This window comes from Gadus morhua, chromosome 17 (assembly GCF_902167405.1).
Source record: "Gadus morhua chromosome 17, gadMor3.0, whole genome shotgun sequence".
NCBI lineage: Eukaryota > Metazoa > Chordata > Actinopteri > Gadiformes > Gadidae > Gadus > Gadus morhua.
The window spans coordinates 3,387,961-3,403,759 of NC_044064.1; the positions used below are offsets into that span (position 1 = coordinate 3,387,961).

General features: G+C 50.6%; 1 protein-coding gene across 1 annotated transcript in view; it reads right to left on the reverse strand.

Annotated features, from left to right (window-relative positions):
• dhx15 (DEAH (Asp-Glu-Ala-His) box helicase 15) overlaps nucleotides 1-14,474 on the reverse strand; it is a 28,908-nt gene extending 14,434 nt beyond the window's left edge. Inside the window, 7 exon segments of the mRNA XM_030338360.1 lie at nucleotides 1,600-1,635; nucleotides 1,637-1,768; nucleotides 8,683-8,901; nucleotides 10,985-11,144; nucleotides 11,723-11,916; nucleotides 13,015-13,327; nucleotides 14,314-14,474. Of these exon segments, the coding sequence (XP_030194220.1) occupies nucleotides 1,600-1,635; nucleotides 1,637-1,768; nucleotides 8,683-8,901; nucleotides 10,985-11,144; nucleotides 11,723-11,916; nucleotides 13,015-13,327; nucleotides 14,314-14,381 (1,122 nt within the window). The 5' untranslated portion in view covers nucleotides 14,382-14,474.
• Between the last annotated feature and the right edge of the window lie 1,325 nt (nucleotides 14,475-15,799).

Genomic DNA, 15,799 nt, shown 5'->3' on the forward strand with positions numbered 1-15,799 from the left:
AGAGGGGGGAGGGGTACCTGCCAATGTCCCCCGCACTGCCGTCCTAAGCTGCAGAAAGCAATCCGCGAGGAGACAGTTTTTGGGTTTAGTGGTTCTTCAGTTGGCGTTCTTCGCTGGCAATACCAGAAAGACGGAACAAATAGTGCTGGCATCGCAGCAGTCTTTCGACGGCACAGACTCTACGGCTCACAGCGATTATTGTTCAACCACCACGGTTGAATAAGGATTTTGCCATCACCTATCTCAAACAGCGGGAATTATTCGCTTCCCAACAGATGAATCACGAAGACTTCTTTTTTTTCAACTCCTTTCTATGGACTCTGCCGGTGCCCTCTCTGGGAACCGAGATATTCAGATCGGACCCTGTGCTCCACTGTTCGAGTCACAGGGAGACTGGATTGATGTTTGGCAAAGAATTGGCATAAATCACACGAGACGCGACTGAGGCCTCCTATAAATGCATGCTCAACCAACGCACACGTAGGGCTTCGACGCCTGAACAAAGGGGGTCGGTAGAAGCGTCGAATTCACATCCTCTTCTCACGGCTCTCGGACATTGCACAAGTGATTCAGTAAACATGAGACAAACTCCGGAAAGGCTGTGAGTGACGCCCCGGTAATCCATCTAAAACTAGATCAGCCCACCAGTAGCTGCAATGACTCAGGCTTTAAATCTCACCCCCGTCTCTCACTCTCTCCCTCCCTCCACATCGTCAAGATGCCCAGGGCCAGTGTTTGCTAATTTGGCAGAGATGAGTTCCGTCAGATCACTGCCAGGAGAGAGGACGCCCAGAAGCTGCTGCAGCAGCAGCAGCAGCCGGCTTTTGTTTGTAGTCAGGTTTTTTTCTTTTCCTTCTTCTTCTTGACAAGTCAGTTTCAAACTAAAGTGTCAGGACATGGTGGAGGCAAAAAAAGAAACGGTATCTGCCTGTCCGTGACGTTTTGAGGCATCGACTGTGAGATGATAATGAGAGGTTTGTTTGGGCAAAGAGAAGGGCACTGCATAAGCCCTCTGGAGGGAGTGTGCTCTTCACAAGCGTGCTGCGCACACGCGTGTGTTTGTGTGTGCGGCAGCAGGGCACCGGAGAGGAAAACATACCCAAAAAAAAAAAAAAAAAGGAGAGTGCGACTGCGGTACTTCCTCCAACTCGGAGGGCGTGAGTAATACCCCGGTTTGAATTTAGAGCAGAGAATCGCACCTGACAATAGCAGCATATGCCGCGTGAGTCAACTCTGCGCCAAATCCCGCGGATGCAGTGACGTGTGTGTGGTAAATAGGAACGTTGGGTTCCTTCTCTGTGTCACCCCTGCTCTCTCTCCCTTATTCCCCTCAGCCTAACCATCACCGCGCCCACCTTGCGGCGCCCATCAGCCTCTCCCTTAAGGAAGTCCTAAAGTGCTGACTCCGAAGAGCGATCTCTCACTGAGCGCACGTTCTGTCTTGGGAGTCCGATCTCACACTCAGCGCGAGATCGGACTCCGACGACCGAACAATCTCAGCCAGATCGGACTCCGGCTCCGAGGACCGAACGCACGCTCAACGAGAAATCGGACCACTACGAACGAACACGGGCTGAGCGAGGAGTCGGGACCGCGCACCTTTCGTCCGATGGCCCCGCTGGCCTTGCGGGGGGGGCGGGGCCTCGAAGATGCGCTGCTGCTGCTGCGGCGGCAGCGTGGAGTAGAGCGGGATGATCTTGATGTCGCCCACGTCTCCGCCCAGGTCATCCACCTCGCGCTTGATGCGCTTGCAGGCCTCGTCGATCTCCTGGGGAACAGAGGGGAGAGGAGAAGAGGTGAGGAGGAATGATGGACAACACAGGTACACGCAGAAGAGAAGAGGCAGGACGCGAGGAAAGAAGCAAGAAACGAAGAAACATCAGGCGACGGACAAAAGTGCGCCCAGCGTTTGTTCGTTATCCTTTCTTTCTTCAAGGGGGGGGGGGGGGTGGAAGTGGAGGTGCTAGGGGTGTGGTCGCCGAGGGATACGACGCCTCCCCTCCCCGCTACAGTACATTGGTTCGGCCCATCGCTCCGGCTGACGGCGGAAATTAAAAGCAGAATGCGGTGTGCTACGCCTAGCTCCCATGGCTCTGTTGTCAAATGCAGCAATCATGGAAACATGGACGCATAAACTCGCTCTCCCACCCCCGCACGCACGCACGCACGCACGCACTCACGCACGCACGCACGCACGCACGCAAACACACACACACACACGCACACACAGGGATCATTATTCCACAGTGCAGCATTGTACCGAGAATGCTAGATGAGACTGCAGCATTGATGCAGAACCGGCAGCAAATCGTGGCAGATCAGTTTAGTGAAGCCCAATGTTGTGGACCCGGTGGGCTGGCAGACAGAAGGACAGACAGATGGACAGGGTCCACTCCGATGCCCCCACCTCGTCCCAATGAAAACAAATCAAGTGTCCGCCGCCCATCCATCCATCAATCAATACCGCAAACCCAACCGCAATATGGTTAGCAAAGTCGTATTATTTACAGGCTTACGCCATCACAAACACCGCCTCAGAAAAACACTAGAAAGGGAATCAAAAACAAAGAAAATCGTATATATAAATATATATATATATTTCAGTTTAAGTCCCAACCGCTGTCAGTACCGTTCTACTGTGGCTTCATCCACTAAACTGAACACATTTGTCCTCATCAAGGCCGGTGTCCGAGCCACAGCCTGTGCTGTAGCACCACCTGCAGGCGAGTGGGGGACTGCGGCGTCAACGCAAGTCCCCATGATTTCACGGTGCACTGGTAACTCAGGCCATGTGGCTGTCGATCCAGACAAAGGCCTCGGATTCGAAAAACGACAACTTGTACAGCACACCTTTACACGCACGCATGCTTAAAGTCATAGTCTACTTTAGATGTGATGACAAGCGAGTGACAACGCATTTATACAGCCAACAACAAGACGACACACTGGAGACGCGCGAGATGACTCTGGGCTTCTTTCCGCTCAGTTCGCCCTCTGGTGTGCCGGCAGTCTCCCCCCCTCCCCGCTCGTTCCCGTGTGGCTGCGCGTTACTGCCAGAGCCGCGTGGACGGCCATGTGCCTCTTAATCAACACATTGACAAGTGGAGGAGAGCAAATCTGAATGGATTGGTAAAATTAGCCGGGGTATTAATAGCCCATCAGGCCGCTGGATGCAGCAGCTGCCATGAAAATGAGCCTCTTTGCCAAAGTACCGCGGGCAAACTGGCTGTCCAATCCCATGAGGAGGGGGGTTGGGGACATGGGCAACATGGGCAGTGGGCCAGAGACACACCTGCCACGGGTGATCGCTGAAAGCCCAGGGTCCCCTCGTAGCGCCCACCCCCGACGCAGACGCCATGCAACAAGGCGCTCCGCTTGTCTACAGCCACTCTGATTGGTTGATGGGGTGAGGCCGTGAGGATTGATGTCATCGCTCGACAGATGTGATGTGGTGAGGACTTTTGTTTGTTTGGGTAACTGCTTTAACCCAATTAGGAGGGTGTTAATGAACTCGCCGTGGGAGAGCGCATCGGTTCAGCGCATCAGTTCAGAGATCAGTAGAGGAGGGGGGGGGGGGGGAGATGTTCGGGAGGGGAATGGGCTGTTTACATGAGAGATTTGATAAAAGCCTCCATCTAATATGCTTTGTATAAAATAGACACATATACTTCGGAAATGTGAAAAAGGCTCAAATGTCTGTTACAGTTCAACACAACGGGAGAAAATAAACTACGACAACGAAGGGATCAATCAGTGTCTGCTGGAAGGAGGGCCCTTGAAAACACATTGCCACCGTGGCATCATCCCTCCATTAAAGAGCCGGTCATCTATCGCCCTGCATCGGCAGACGGAGGTGTACAGGCGATGAAAGACCAATAATCACTGCTAATACACAGGCCGTCGCTGATGGGATGGGAACACGGACAAGGGATGCCTTTCTTTTTTTAATAAAATCCTGTCTTTATATTCCTTACTCCTGAAATGTAAATGTAAATGTCCTGAAATCTCAAGTAACGCAACGAGACCCTGACGACTGGCACAATGCAACGACAAGCCACTTTTGTCGTCCATCAAATCGGTAGATAGGCGCGTAACGGTTTAGCTTATGGGTTAGTTCTCAGGGACTGTCAAACATTATATCATCAACCTCCTCTTCCTCACCACAGGAGTGTTTTGTATTGTACGCATTAGGGCATCAAATAAAGCCGTATTGTTACACTGGGCACTGTGAACAGCCTCTTAATCCTTACAGTGTATGCTAAACATCATCCAGGGAGATACGAGGTCAAGTCAATTATCTACGGCCAAGGTAGCCATGGTGAGAAACACATTAGCGGTACTGAACCATCCCCATCAAGCAGGATCTCATTCCAGTCAGTCCATAGAACTGTCCTGACGAGGCCCAGTGACGCCACATCATTTCAAGTGGTCCTGGTAAAAACCTGGTCTTGACCCCAAATCTTAAAATACCCACAGAGGTTTAAATAAAGCCTGTGTGGATTTGATATATTGTATTGGTTTACAAACCGAAACCGCTCAGATTTACACCAAACAACGATGAAACGATCAAATCAGATCTCAACTCAGGCCCCACATAACCGGTTCCAGTTAATATTCTGCCCGTGATTCAGTTTCCCTCGCCCTTGTTCAGCACCAGGGGACGGGCCAATCACTTTGGCCCCCCCCGGTTCCCTTCTGGTCGTGAACGTGACCGTTCACACACGTCTTTCTAGCAGAAACTCACAAAACGAACAGAAAAAAAAAAGGTTGATCTCAAGACAGCGTAGGCCATTATGCTGTAACTTAAGCGATCGCTGTTAACTCGAGGTTGTAGCTCCTGAGATTGAACAGGGTATTGGATGCAGACGCTGTATTAGCATTTCTAGAACATCCTTTTGTCTTATAATGTGTATGCAACGCCGGGAGAGAGAGAGAGAGAGAGCGAGTGTGCGAGGTGCACTTTGTGGATCGACATTAGTGATTTGCTCCAGGGTGTGAATAGTTGGGAGTGTAAAAGCGGGGTACAGAGTGGTGTAAATCAGCACAGGCTTGAAAGAAGGCGTCATTAGCCTGCTAACAGCTTTTAATGAAAGTACCCAAAAGTAAAAGGCAATCTATTTTTAAGTGAGAATTGTTAATTAGTGTTTGCCGCAAACAGAGGCAGCCTGTGTTCCCTACTCAACTCTGAGGAGGAGAATTATTCTTAAAATCTGCAAAATACCTTTAGTCTTTCAAAGCACACTTTCTATCCATTTCCGATCTGGCGTGATGACGCCATTACATCTTCCTACGTCGTTATCAGAGTGTCGTCATTACTCAACTTTGAATTCCATATTTTGGCAATGTGACAACGCGGACTACAAACACTATGGGGTTTTCCCCACGCCATCCCAGCCTCCCCTGATGATTGGGGAGACTGGAAGACAATTACAATTAGGGCATTTAGCAGACGCTTTTATCCAAAGCGACTTACGGTTAATATACACATTGACACACCGACGGCAGAGTCAACCATGCAAGGCGACAGCCAGCTTGTCAGGATCAGTTAGGGTTAAGTGTCTTGCTCAGGGACACATCAACACTCAGCTATGAGGAGCTTGGGATCGAACTAGCAACCTTTCAGTTACAAGACAACTGCTCTACTCCTGAGCTAAGCCGCCGGAGGTACGCACGCGCGCGTGTGCGTGCGTGCGTGCGTGCGGGCGGCTGGTTCTTGATGCGTCGCCGACTTGAGACCGAATTCATCACTTCGGGCTTGAACCTTGCCCTCCATTACGCATCAGTGGACAACATTTGCAGGAACGGAAAAAAATTATATATAAAATAATAAAGGGCTTAATTTGCGGGGCAGTGCAGGGGGCAGAAAGTTCGCGTCTTGTCCGTCAAACCCGCCCCCCCTCCCCCCACACCTACAGCGAATCCTAGTGGTTTCCAAACGGGCACACATCGACGCATGCATTATACATCTCTGAACTCGGGCCACTGGTACCCACCTCACTATGGTGTGTGAGAGTATGTGTGTCTGTGTGACTGTGTGTGTTTCTGTGCGTGTGTGTCCGTGTGTGTCTGTCTAGTTGTGTTGGCGCGTGTTTCTGTGTTGTGTTTCTGTGTGCGTGTGTCCGTGTGTGTGTCCTGTGTGTGTGTGTGTGTGTGTGCGTGTGTCTGTGTGTCTGTGCGTGCTTGTGTCTGTGTGTGTGTGGTGCGTGTGCGTGCGTGTGACTGTGCGTGTGTCTGTGCGTGTGTGTGTCTGTGTGTGCCTGCGTGCCAGGTATAGGTGAATCACTCTTACCCATGTTAAAGCAGAACCACCCACCCAGCTCATACATTTATCTCCGTCCTATCCAGCGTCCTATTCAGGCGGTCGGGGACGGGGGCCAACGAAATGCAAACAAAGCACCGGGGCGAAGTTCTCAGAGCTGGCCGGGTAGCAGAGACCAGAAGAACCCTGCTACCAGCAACAACTGACGAACAGTCGGGGAACAGTCGGGGAACGAGAATAAGATTAAAAAAAAGCCTCGAGACAGGCGACACGCCGTGCACGACGAGAGCTGCACCTGGGGAAGGAGAGGTGCACCCGGGGTCTCTGGCATCCGGAGGAGTGTTTAAAAATGCACCGCCACGCCAACCCGGGAGACTTCCAATCCCAGGTCCTATGTGCCCCCCTCCCCCTACCTATCTGCCTCTGTGTATCCCCCCCCCCCCCCCCCCCCCTAAACCGCTCGTGGAAGGGTTAGCCAGGCACTATGTGGAGTTCAAATAGATAGGACGATGAAGACTAGGGCGGAATGATGCAGTGTGTTTAAATATGGTTACCGTTATTTTGGAAAGATATCGCGATTTGATTCACTGTTTAAGGCAGGCATGCAAACTGGCTCGGGGTGAAAAAGGTGAGAATGATGCGTGAGCTGAGAAAAACACAGACCCACTATAGGGTTCCAGGTTTATACTCCGGGGAGTTTTCTTTTACATTTTTTAATGTATTAGGGTTAGTCACAAGCTAAAAAAAATTACAGGACTGCGCACAATTACGAACAAAGCATTAATTTATTATGTGCAAGGGCAGCCCCAATAGGTACATAATTATTACAAAATTAAGAAAGAATATTGAGAAGAATAAAAAGAGGTGGGAGGACAGGGCAATAGGAGTATGCCATTATTTATTTTTCTTCTTGGCCTGGACCAGTGTCTCAAGGGCCCGCTTTCGAGCGACTCTCTCGGCTATATCGACTAGTATGTATCAACACAACTGGTGACCCGCTGAAAAATTCTCTTTTGGCGCGTTTCCACCGGAGGGTGCGTTCGGTTCGGTTCGCAAAGTTGCGGCACGGTTCGCGTTTCCACCGCCAAAAGTGGGCGTGACATGGGGATAAAAACAAACCGCGAGGTATTATTCTGGACAATGGACGTGTCGCGTAAAACGTTAGCTTGGTGCGAACAAGGAGGTGGAGCATGGACCTATTAAAGAAGACAATACTTTATTTAAAGCATGCAATTGTGATGTAGAACAAAATAAAAGAAAACCAAGGTGCTTGCATGATATGAAGCCTACAGCGATCGTTACTTAACTTGTGTGGTGGTGCCTTATCATTTGTTTACCCTCGCGTGCCATGGCAACGCGATTGCCACTCCTCATTGGCTGAATTGATGAGAACGTTTTAGATAATATAAGGTCGCGGCGGAGACGAAGCTCTGTTCGTTTGTATAATCTTATTACGGACCATATTTTTGTTATGTTTGTTTTTGGGAATCAGTTCTCGTCGTTCACCTTCGGGATGTTTACGTGGCTGCCGGCGATCGACATCGGCCTACCACGAGGGTACATGTCGGTCGGTGGAAACGCTCGGTGGAAACGAGGCATTTAAAGGCCCGCTGGGCTCACGCTTGGCCGTTTCAGATGGTAGGCGACTTTCCGCTCGCGCTGTCGGATGTCCGCGCGGCCTTCACGAGCGAGCGCATGCGTCGACGAGCACGGAAGCGACAGTTCCACGGGAGTGCGCCCACTTGTCGTGCCGCCTGAGCAGAATGCTGCGCCTTCTTCTCTCTGTCCGCTCGCTATTAGCAGGCGCTACAAGGACTCCATGGCTGGCCATCAAGACCCCCCCCCCAAATGTTTTCTCAACGGATCTCCACGAATCACACAAGTGGTCAATTTTGTCTTCCAAACTGCGAATTTCGCCGAAAGGTGGACTAGTTTGCATTGCCTGTTAAGGGCAATGATCATTTTGGCGTCAACATTTAAATGTCAGAAGGAAAAGACATTTCGAATCGTGATCTGATGATGTGGTTCAGTTTGATCTGAACAACAACTTGTCTTTTTACATCTGCAGAAAATAACTTGTAGGGCAGGCCTTCCATCGTCCTTCGTTATTTATTGTGCGTCAAGCAACAGAAATAAATGTTTGCCTTAACCCGATCCCGGTACCATTTGTATTAAAGGGGACAAATTATGCCACCAGGTGTGAGTGTGATTAGCCTTACAAGCCGTTTTAAAAATCTTCCCTATATGACATCACTAGTTGGCGTGTCCACCTAGAGGTGTGCTAGGTAGATCAGTCTACCAGCCTACCCAGTGGACTGAAGTAAACGTTGCTCATCTATCCAGCACAGATCTAGATGGATCTAGGTATTCAGCCCTGATGAAGAGGAGTAGGAAAGGGGGGGGGGGGGGGGAGAGAAGCGCACCTCTTGTCCGGTGAGGAAGAGCAGCACGTCGCCCTCCTCCTCCTCGCACATGTGGATCTGGACCACGGTGCGGATGGCCGCCTCCAGGTAGTCGCGCTCGGGCTCGGGGGTGTAGAAGATCTCCACGGGGTGGGTGCGTCCGGGGATGGTGAGCAGCGGGCAGCTGTCGAAGTACACCTGGAACTTCCCCGCGTCCAGCGTGGCGCTCATGACGATGACCTGGGGGGCAGAGACACAAAGTCAAACGGTTATCGTTCTGGGTTTTTGATACCGATGCCGGTATTCCTCCCGATACTGCCTTAAATGCAGCATCGGTTATCATCGAGTGCGCCGGTCCGAGACAGTCACGTGACTAGCTCCTTTACTACACAGGTAGAGAACATCACAAACACTACGGTGTTGCTGCGTTCGTTAACCTCCTCCGTGCGTTTGAGCTACCTCGCCGGAAAGACATGGATGCTCAACCCTTAACTAGAAGAATGCAAATGCATTATGATAATTATAGATTAGAAATGTAAATGATCTAGTTCTGAAAGAAAATATTGTGGACGGCAAGTGAACCGACTATTTATTGCTGTCATCATACGAGAACCCTTCAATAAGAACAAGTGCTGGCCGTAGTTACAATGCTAGATGCTGCATCAGTATATACTCCGTATCGGCTGATACTCAAGTTCAGGAATCGGGAAAGAAAAGAAAAGGGTATTTGAACATCTCTAGTTTTTACCACGTGTTCGACGAGGACGGGGCGAGATGGAAGATGAGAAACGAGGGGGTAAAGCAGAAAATCAGATGTAAGGCAATCTGAAGCCCTGTATCCGAGTGAATATCCATTTAGCGTTTCTTTGTCTGCAAATTAAGATACAAGGACGCAATTTCACTGCCGATTATTCTCGCTGGCTGGCGTCGCCGCGCAGGCCGTGCGCAAATGTGAAAATGATGGGCCGCGGGCTAAACGTGAAGCCAAGCACAACGATACCAGTGGGTTTTTATTGCATCACTACAGCGTTGAAGCCCCCGATCCATGACCCACACTGCGCTTGTCCCGAATCTATTCAAAACAAACATTCTGCTCTCGTCCGCAAACGTTTTCAGGGTCCACCGTCTCGACATTTCACTTTACGCTCTGCAACACTTCCTAATTGCGCTTAATCAAGGCAAAATTAAACTTTCAAATTCGGAAGGGGGTGAGGCTGAAGGTGACGGGGGGGGGGGGGTGTGATGTGTGGATGGATGGGTGGGAGGAGGAGAGCGAGGGATCGCTTCCCCCTAACCTAGAACTCGTTTAATTGTCCCACAAACAAAAAACGTCCCAACTTTGGTTCCACGCTGACAAACAACCCACCATTACCCCGTCTGTTTCCCCCAGAAATCACACCTAGCACACTCTGCCAATTAAACCTGCGTCTACCTCCAGGCTCTCGCCCGCAGCCGGCACGTGGCCACCGTACGCGCCCCCACCTTCACCCCCCCCTTCCCTCTACCTGCCGTGACCGACGCTTTGAAGAGGCCTCACCTAGTGGGCCGCAGGTAGTCTGTCTACAAAACAACGCACGTCAGCACAAAATGTACACATGAACTGTTGGGGCCAAATGGGTTATCGTGCGGGGGGGAGCCGTCCTCCGGTGGAGCCTCTCGCGGTGGGGCCTATTCGTTGCGTGTATTCGTACATTAGCGTGTGGAGACCATCCATCATCACCGTGTGATCTCCGTAGTGCCTCGTATCATCAACCATCCAGCCGCATGTTCTCTGCAACGCAACGCTTTGATTAAATAGCACTGCGTTACGATATCCTAACACACCCTGTCGGGCATCAGACTGAAGACATGAAACAAAAACAAAAATACTGGTGAGCTAACCCCAACTCTTTTTGTTGCACATTTCTTGTAATGGGCCGTTCTATTGTGCCTGTGGTGTCCGGGCTAAGCTACTCACACCTTTCAACGGCAGATCTTCCAATTTGAAATGCAGGATTATTTAGATAGAGAACCACACACCAGCACTTTGCCTCTTTACATACAACTTTCAGTTCTGATCTCGGGGCATCCCAAGCAGGCATTAGTGTAAAACTTGTCCCGCCCCGAGACTAATTCGTCGACGTTGCGGAGGGCGGGGGGGGGGGGGGGGGGGGGGTAAGCCCTACACATTTGGCTTATTTCATTAATATGTCAGACTTGTGTCCAACACTGAAATCATAAACTATGCATCGTCAAGAAAGATAGTAATTTCCCTGATGACACTTTTATTCGTGAATATGCACAAAATGGAAATGTGTACGGGGGTGGTGGGGGGGGGTCTTACCTTCAGGTCGGCTCTCTGCCGGACCACCTCCTTCAGCACGCCCATAAGGATGTCGGTGGCGAGCGTGCGCTCGTGGGCCTCGTCCAGGATGATGACGCCGTAGCGCTCCAGCAGGGGGTCGTTCATGGCCTCGCGCAGCAGCATGCCGTCTGTCATGTACCTGCACGCAGAGGGGCACAGGTCAGGGGGGGGGGGGGGGGACCCCAGAGTGGAGCACGCAGAGGGGCACAGGTCAGGGGGGGGGGGGGGGGACCCCGGAGCGGAGCACGGGGGGGCCACCGGTCAGGGGGGGGGGACCCCAGAGCGGAGCAGAAGGTGAGCCTTTACAAGACTGCCTTCACCACATAACCTCCTTCTCTTCTCTCCCCTTCCTCCTTTTTTTATTTATTTTTTTATATACCTTCTTATTACATGATTTTATTTTGTGTTCACTCTGTATAGTGTCTGAGTACTTAGAAAAGTGCTTTATAAAACAACGTTTTATTATTATTATTATCAAGTGCACAACAGTAGTTTATTCTTCGAAAATACAAAAGTTTTGTTTGCGAATCCAAAAGTTTTGTTTGCGAATCAAAAAGTTTTGTTTGCGAATCCTAAAGTTTTGCTTGCGAATCAAAAAGCTTTGCTTGCTGTTGAGCTGAATCTCGTGGGCAGGACCTACGCCGAAAGATGTAAGACACGTCTCTATTGAGTGACAGCTTGGCAACATCCACAGTTAGTAATGAGAGAGGGACTTACTTGAGCAACGTCTTGGCCGAGCTGCAGTCCTCGAACCTGATGGAGTAGCCGACCTCCTGGCCCAGCATGATGTCCATCTCGTCGGCCACCCGCTGTGCCACGCTCATGGCCGCCACCCGCCTGGGCTGGGTGCAGGCCACGGCCCTCTTAGGGCCCGGAGTGGAGCGTACCATGTCCACGCACCACTGGGGGATCTGTACAAGCAGGAGACGTGGTCAAAGAGGGGCTGGGGGGTGACGTTACAGGACGCTCAAGGTCCAGATCGAATAGAGTGGAAAGTAGGGCGCTCTCTTAGTCGGTTACAGACTTGTACATGAGCAGGTACCAAGTAAGGTGGTGCATGTGGTGGTGGTGGTGGTGGTGCAGGTAGTTTAGGTGGCAGTGGTGACAGTGAAGGTGGGAATATGAGTAATATTAAAATGGTATGAATCTGGAATGTCTTATCAAAAATAAGCAAGATGGGCAGGCGATAAAAGTTTTCAGACTTCTTTGGACTTCCCATGGCGTCCAAGCTGGGAGAATGGCTTTGTTTCAAACTTTAGCCAAAGAGTTCAATTCCTTCTTTCCAGACCTTAAGCAAACAGACGCAGCATTTTTCAGATTGCCATACTGATGTGATGCAACATACAGGTGTGGTGCAACGTACTTTGCACACGCATAACATCAATTCTTAACAGGAAATGCTTTTTCATGAACAACTTTAAGCGAATATCCTAATCACCTGGGGCTATATGTTAAACACTCTCTGCTGACCACAGAACACGGCCCAATCCCATTTCCAACCTTTACCCCTTTCCCCTTGTTTTTGTAGGGGTCCCGATTCTCATTTCGGTTAAGGGCTAGGGCCAAGAGGGCTATGTAGCCCTTAAAATGACGATTCCAAAAAGGACCACACTTTAAAGGGAGGGCTTTGAGGAAAAGCAGGCAAGCAAATTTGGCAGCTGTCACGAATCCTTTTTTGTTTTGTTTTGTTTTTGTTTTTCTGAGCCCTTTTACTTCATTTTCTCTTTTGTGAAGCGCATTGGGTCCTAGAAATGTGGGGGGAGAGGTAAGGGGTGGGAATGGGATTGGGCCCACGTGTGTGTGCGTGTTCCCCATGTGTGTACGTGCGTACATGTGTGCGTGCGTGTACATGAGTGTGTGTGTACGTATACGTGTGTACGTGTGTTTACTTGTGCATACGCAGGTGTATGTGTGCCTTGTATGTGTGCCGAGTGTGTGTGCGAGTGCCCGGTGTGCGAGTGCCCGGTGTGCGAGTTCCGTGTGCATGTGGCTCAGGCCAGGGAGCTCACCTGGGTGGTCTTGCCGGAGCCGGTCTCCCCCACCAACACGAAGCTCTGGTGTCGGACCAGGATGTCGTTGAAGGTCTCCTTGTACTCCCAGACGGGCAGCTGCAGCCGCTTCTTCAGGATGTCGTAGAAGCGCGGCGTGTGCGGCAGGTTGGTGAAGGGGTTGATCTGCTGCTGGGACATCTGCTGCTTCAGCAGGGCCACGCCGCAGCCGCCCGGCGCGATCATGGGCTTCACGTCCCTCTCGCGGTCCCGCTCGCGGTCTCTGTCTCGGTCGCCCCTGGAGCGCTCGTCACGGTCCCGGTCTCGGTCGCGTCTGAGGAGGGGAGGTGAGGGGAAAGGGGCGAGATGAGACGGAGTAAGCAGCACGACATGATGTCCATGTGCTGTACAATGACCCGATATGTCATGAGGTACCTGTGCATAAGACATATGAAATGGGACACCCCTAACATGATATGGTCAGCAATGCCTCCATTGAAGTCATGAACTATGCATGAATGATGTCCGTGATGACACTTTTTATTCGTGAATATGCCCAATAGGGGGAAATTTGAGGAGCACCAGTTATGAAATCCTAGTTAGAATCTACATTTGGATGAGTCTTCGGTGGGTTGTTTTTTGTGTAACACACACACACACACACACACACACACACACACACACACACACACACACACACACACACAGTAAGCTCCAAGGTCAATCCTCGCTGGCTCGTACAACCCAACACGTGTTGTGTTATACTTCTAATTCATGTGGAGGTTGCATTGTCGCTGGGTTTGTATCGGATTAATTTTCCCACTGATCAAACTTTGACAGGTGCTCATCACATCAGAGGCCCGCGAGCCTTGATTGATTGACAGGTCTGATCCAAGGAGGACCACCTCGATGAATGATGTTTACGTGCGGTACCATCACGCTCCGACGTGACTTCAGATCGTGGGTTTGAACTTAAACTAAGATTTGAGGACTCGTGAAGTTAGCTTTGATTTCCGCTCCAGCCATGAGATAATTAAGCACAAGCAAGCTAGCTAGCTAGCATCCACGTGTGGCCCAGGTTACACATCAACACGTTATTTAACGTTTAAAACGTGACTATCCACCACACTGCTGATCCACACAGCTGTATACCTTTAGTTAGCCACACTCTACCAATATTCAGAGGAATCATCCCCGGGCAAGACATCACATAGCTCAAATACACCAACATTAGCCTTAGCATGCTAGGCTAGTTAGCAGTTAGCTCCGCACAACAACAACAAAACAAGCCGTTAGAAACCCGCTCTATCCTTCACGTACCCGTCGGAGGACGGCCTCTTTCTACCAGAACCGTCGTCCCCCAGGTCTAAACGATGTCGCTTGGACATCCTGACCCTCGCTTATGTCCCGAAACAGATAAATAAAAAGGCCGGTTTGGACGCGACGGCGCACGGGTCTAAACACCCGGGAAGATGGCGACCGGAAGCGCTTACCTCATCATTATGATCCAAATACGAAATAACCGCCGACGGAAAAAACGAACTGCTATTCAACGTTGGGACGCTAACACGCGCTGGACATGAGAAACTGCCGGCGTCTCAGGTCATGCTGTGAGAGGAAAAGCCGCGTCCGGGTTAAGTGCGCCGCCGGAGGATGCGGTGCGCGGTGACGGGAGAGCGGTGCGGTGAGAGGTGCGCGGCGCGGCTCAGCGCTCCTCTGCGGGGGGCGACGTAGCGGCGACGTGCGCGCCAAATGGGCGGCCCCGCCCCCTTTTAGAGTTCAGCGCTGCTGTGCGATTTCACAGCAGCTGTAGATTAAATATGCACTTTGTGCTTGTTGCATAAAACCCTTTTCTGTCCCCCAAAGCCAATCAGAATAATGATGCAAAATCAAATAAAATACTACCACCAGTACTTACTAAGTGCCGTATTGTAATACGTGTCGATAATCAATCGATAGACCTGGCAATAGCCAGGTAAGATGACTTTTTGGTGGTGGGGGTGCAAGTTGTGGTGCAAGTGATGGTGGTGGTGGTGGTGGTGGTGATGGTGCATGTGGGTCGATGGTGATAATGCCAGTGTTGGTGGTAGTAGTGCAGGTCTTGGTAGTTAAGGTGGTGGTGGTGATGGTGTGTCATGTGGGGGTGAGGGTGTTGGTGCAGCTGTTGGTGGTAGTAGTGCTTGTGGTGGTTGTTAAGGTGGTGGGGGTGGGGGTGGGGGTGCACAATCACCCCTGCATCACCAAGTCCTGTCTGCTCTTATAAGGACCAGCCGCTGGCCTGCTATCTTAATAGAGATCTGAATGTACGTTGTGGCTACGTACCCCCCCCCAGAAGGGGCTCCCTGCTTATCTCCCCCCCAAACCCCCCCTCCCTCCCGCCGTGTCCCAAGCTCGGCTGGCCTTGGGTTGTTGTGGGGGGAGGCTGAGGTCCAATCGCAGGCGGGGAACACTCCGTGTTTACTCAGCGTTAAAGAAACACTCACATCATAGGAACCGAGCAGAAGTCGGGCCAATCGACATGGTGTCCATCGGGATTATAACGGAATTAATAATGCTATCATCGTCTAATAATCATGAATACATACAATTTCAATGTATTATGGTCGTTATTTTAATGATTCAAAGAATGACAAATGTTATTAATATGATGACAGTGAGTGATTATGAACAGAATATAAAAAAAAGTTACTGCCTTTTTATATTATACCGTAAGATAAGCTACGCTATATCTAATATAATATCTAATTTCTGAATAGGATATGGTGGAACCATATCCAATGTGGATATGGTTCCACCGTATCCTATT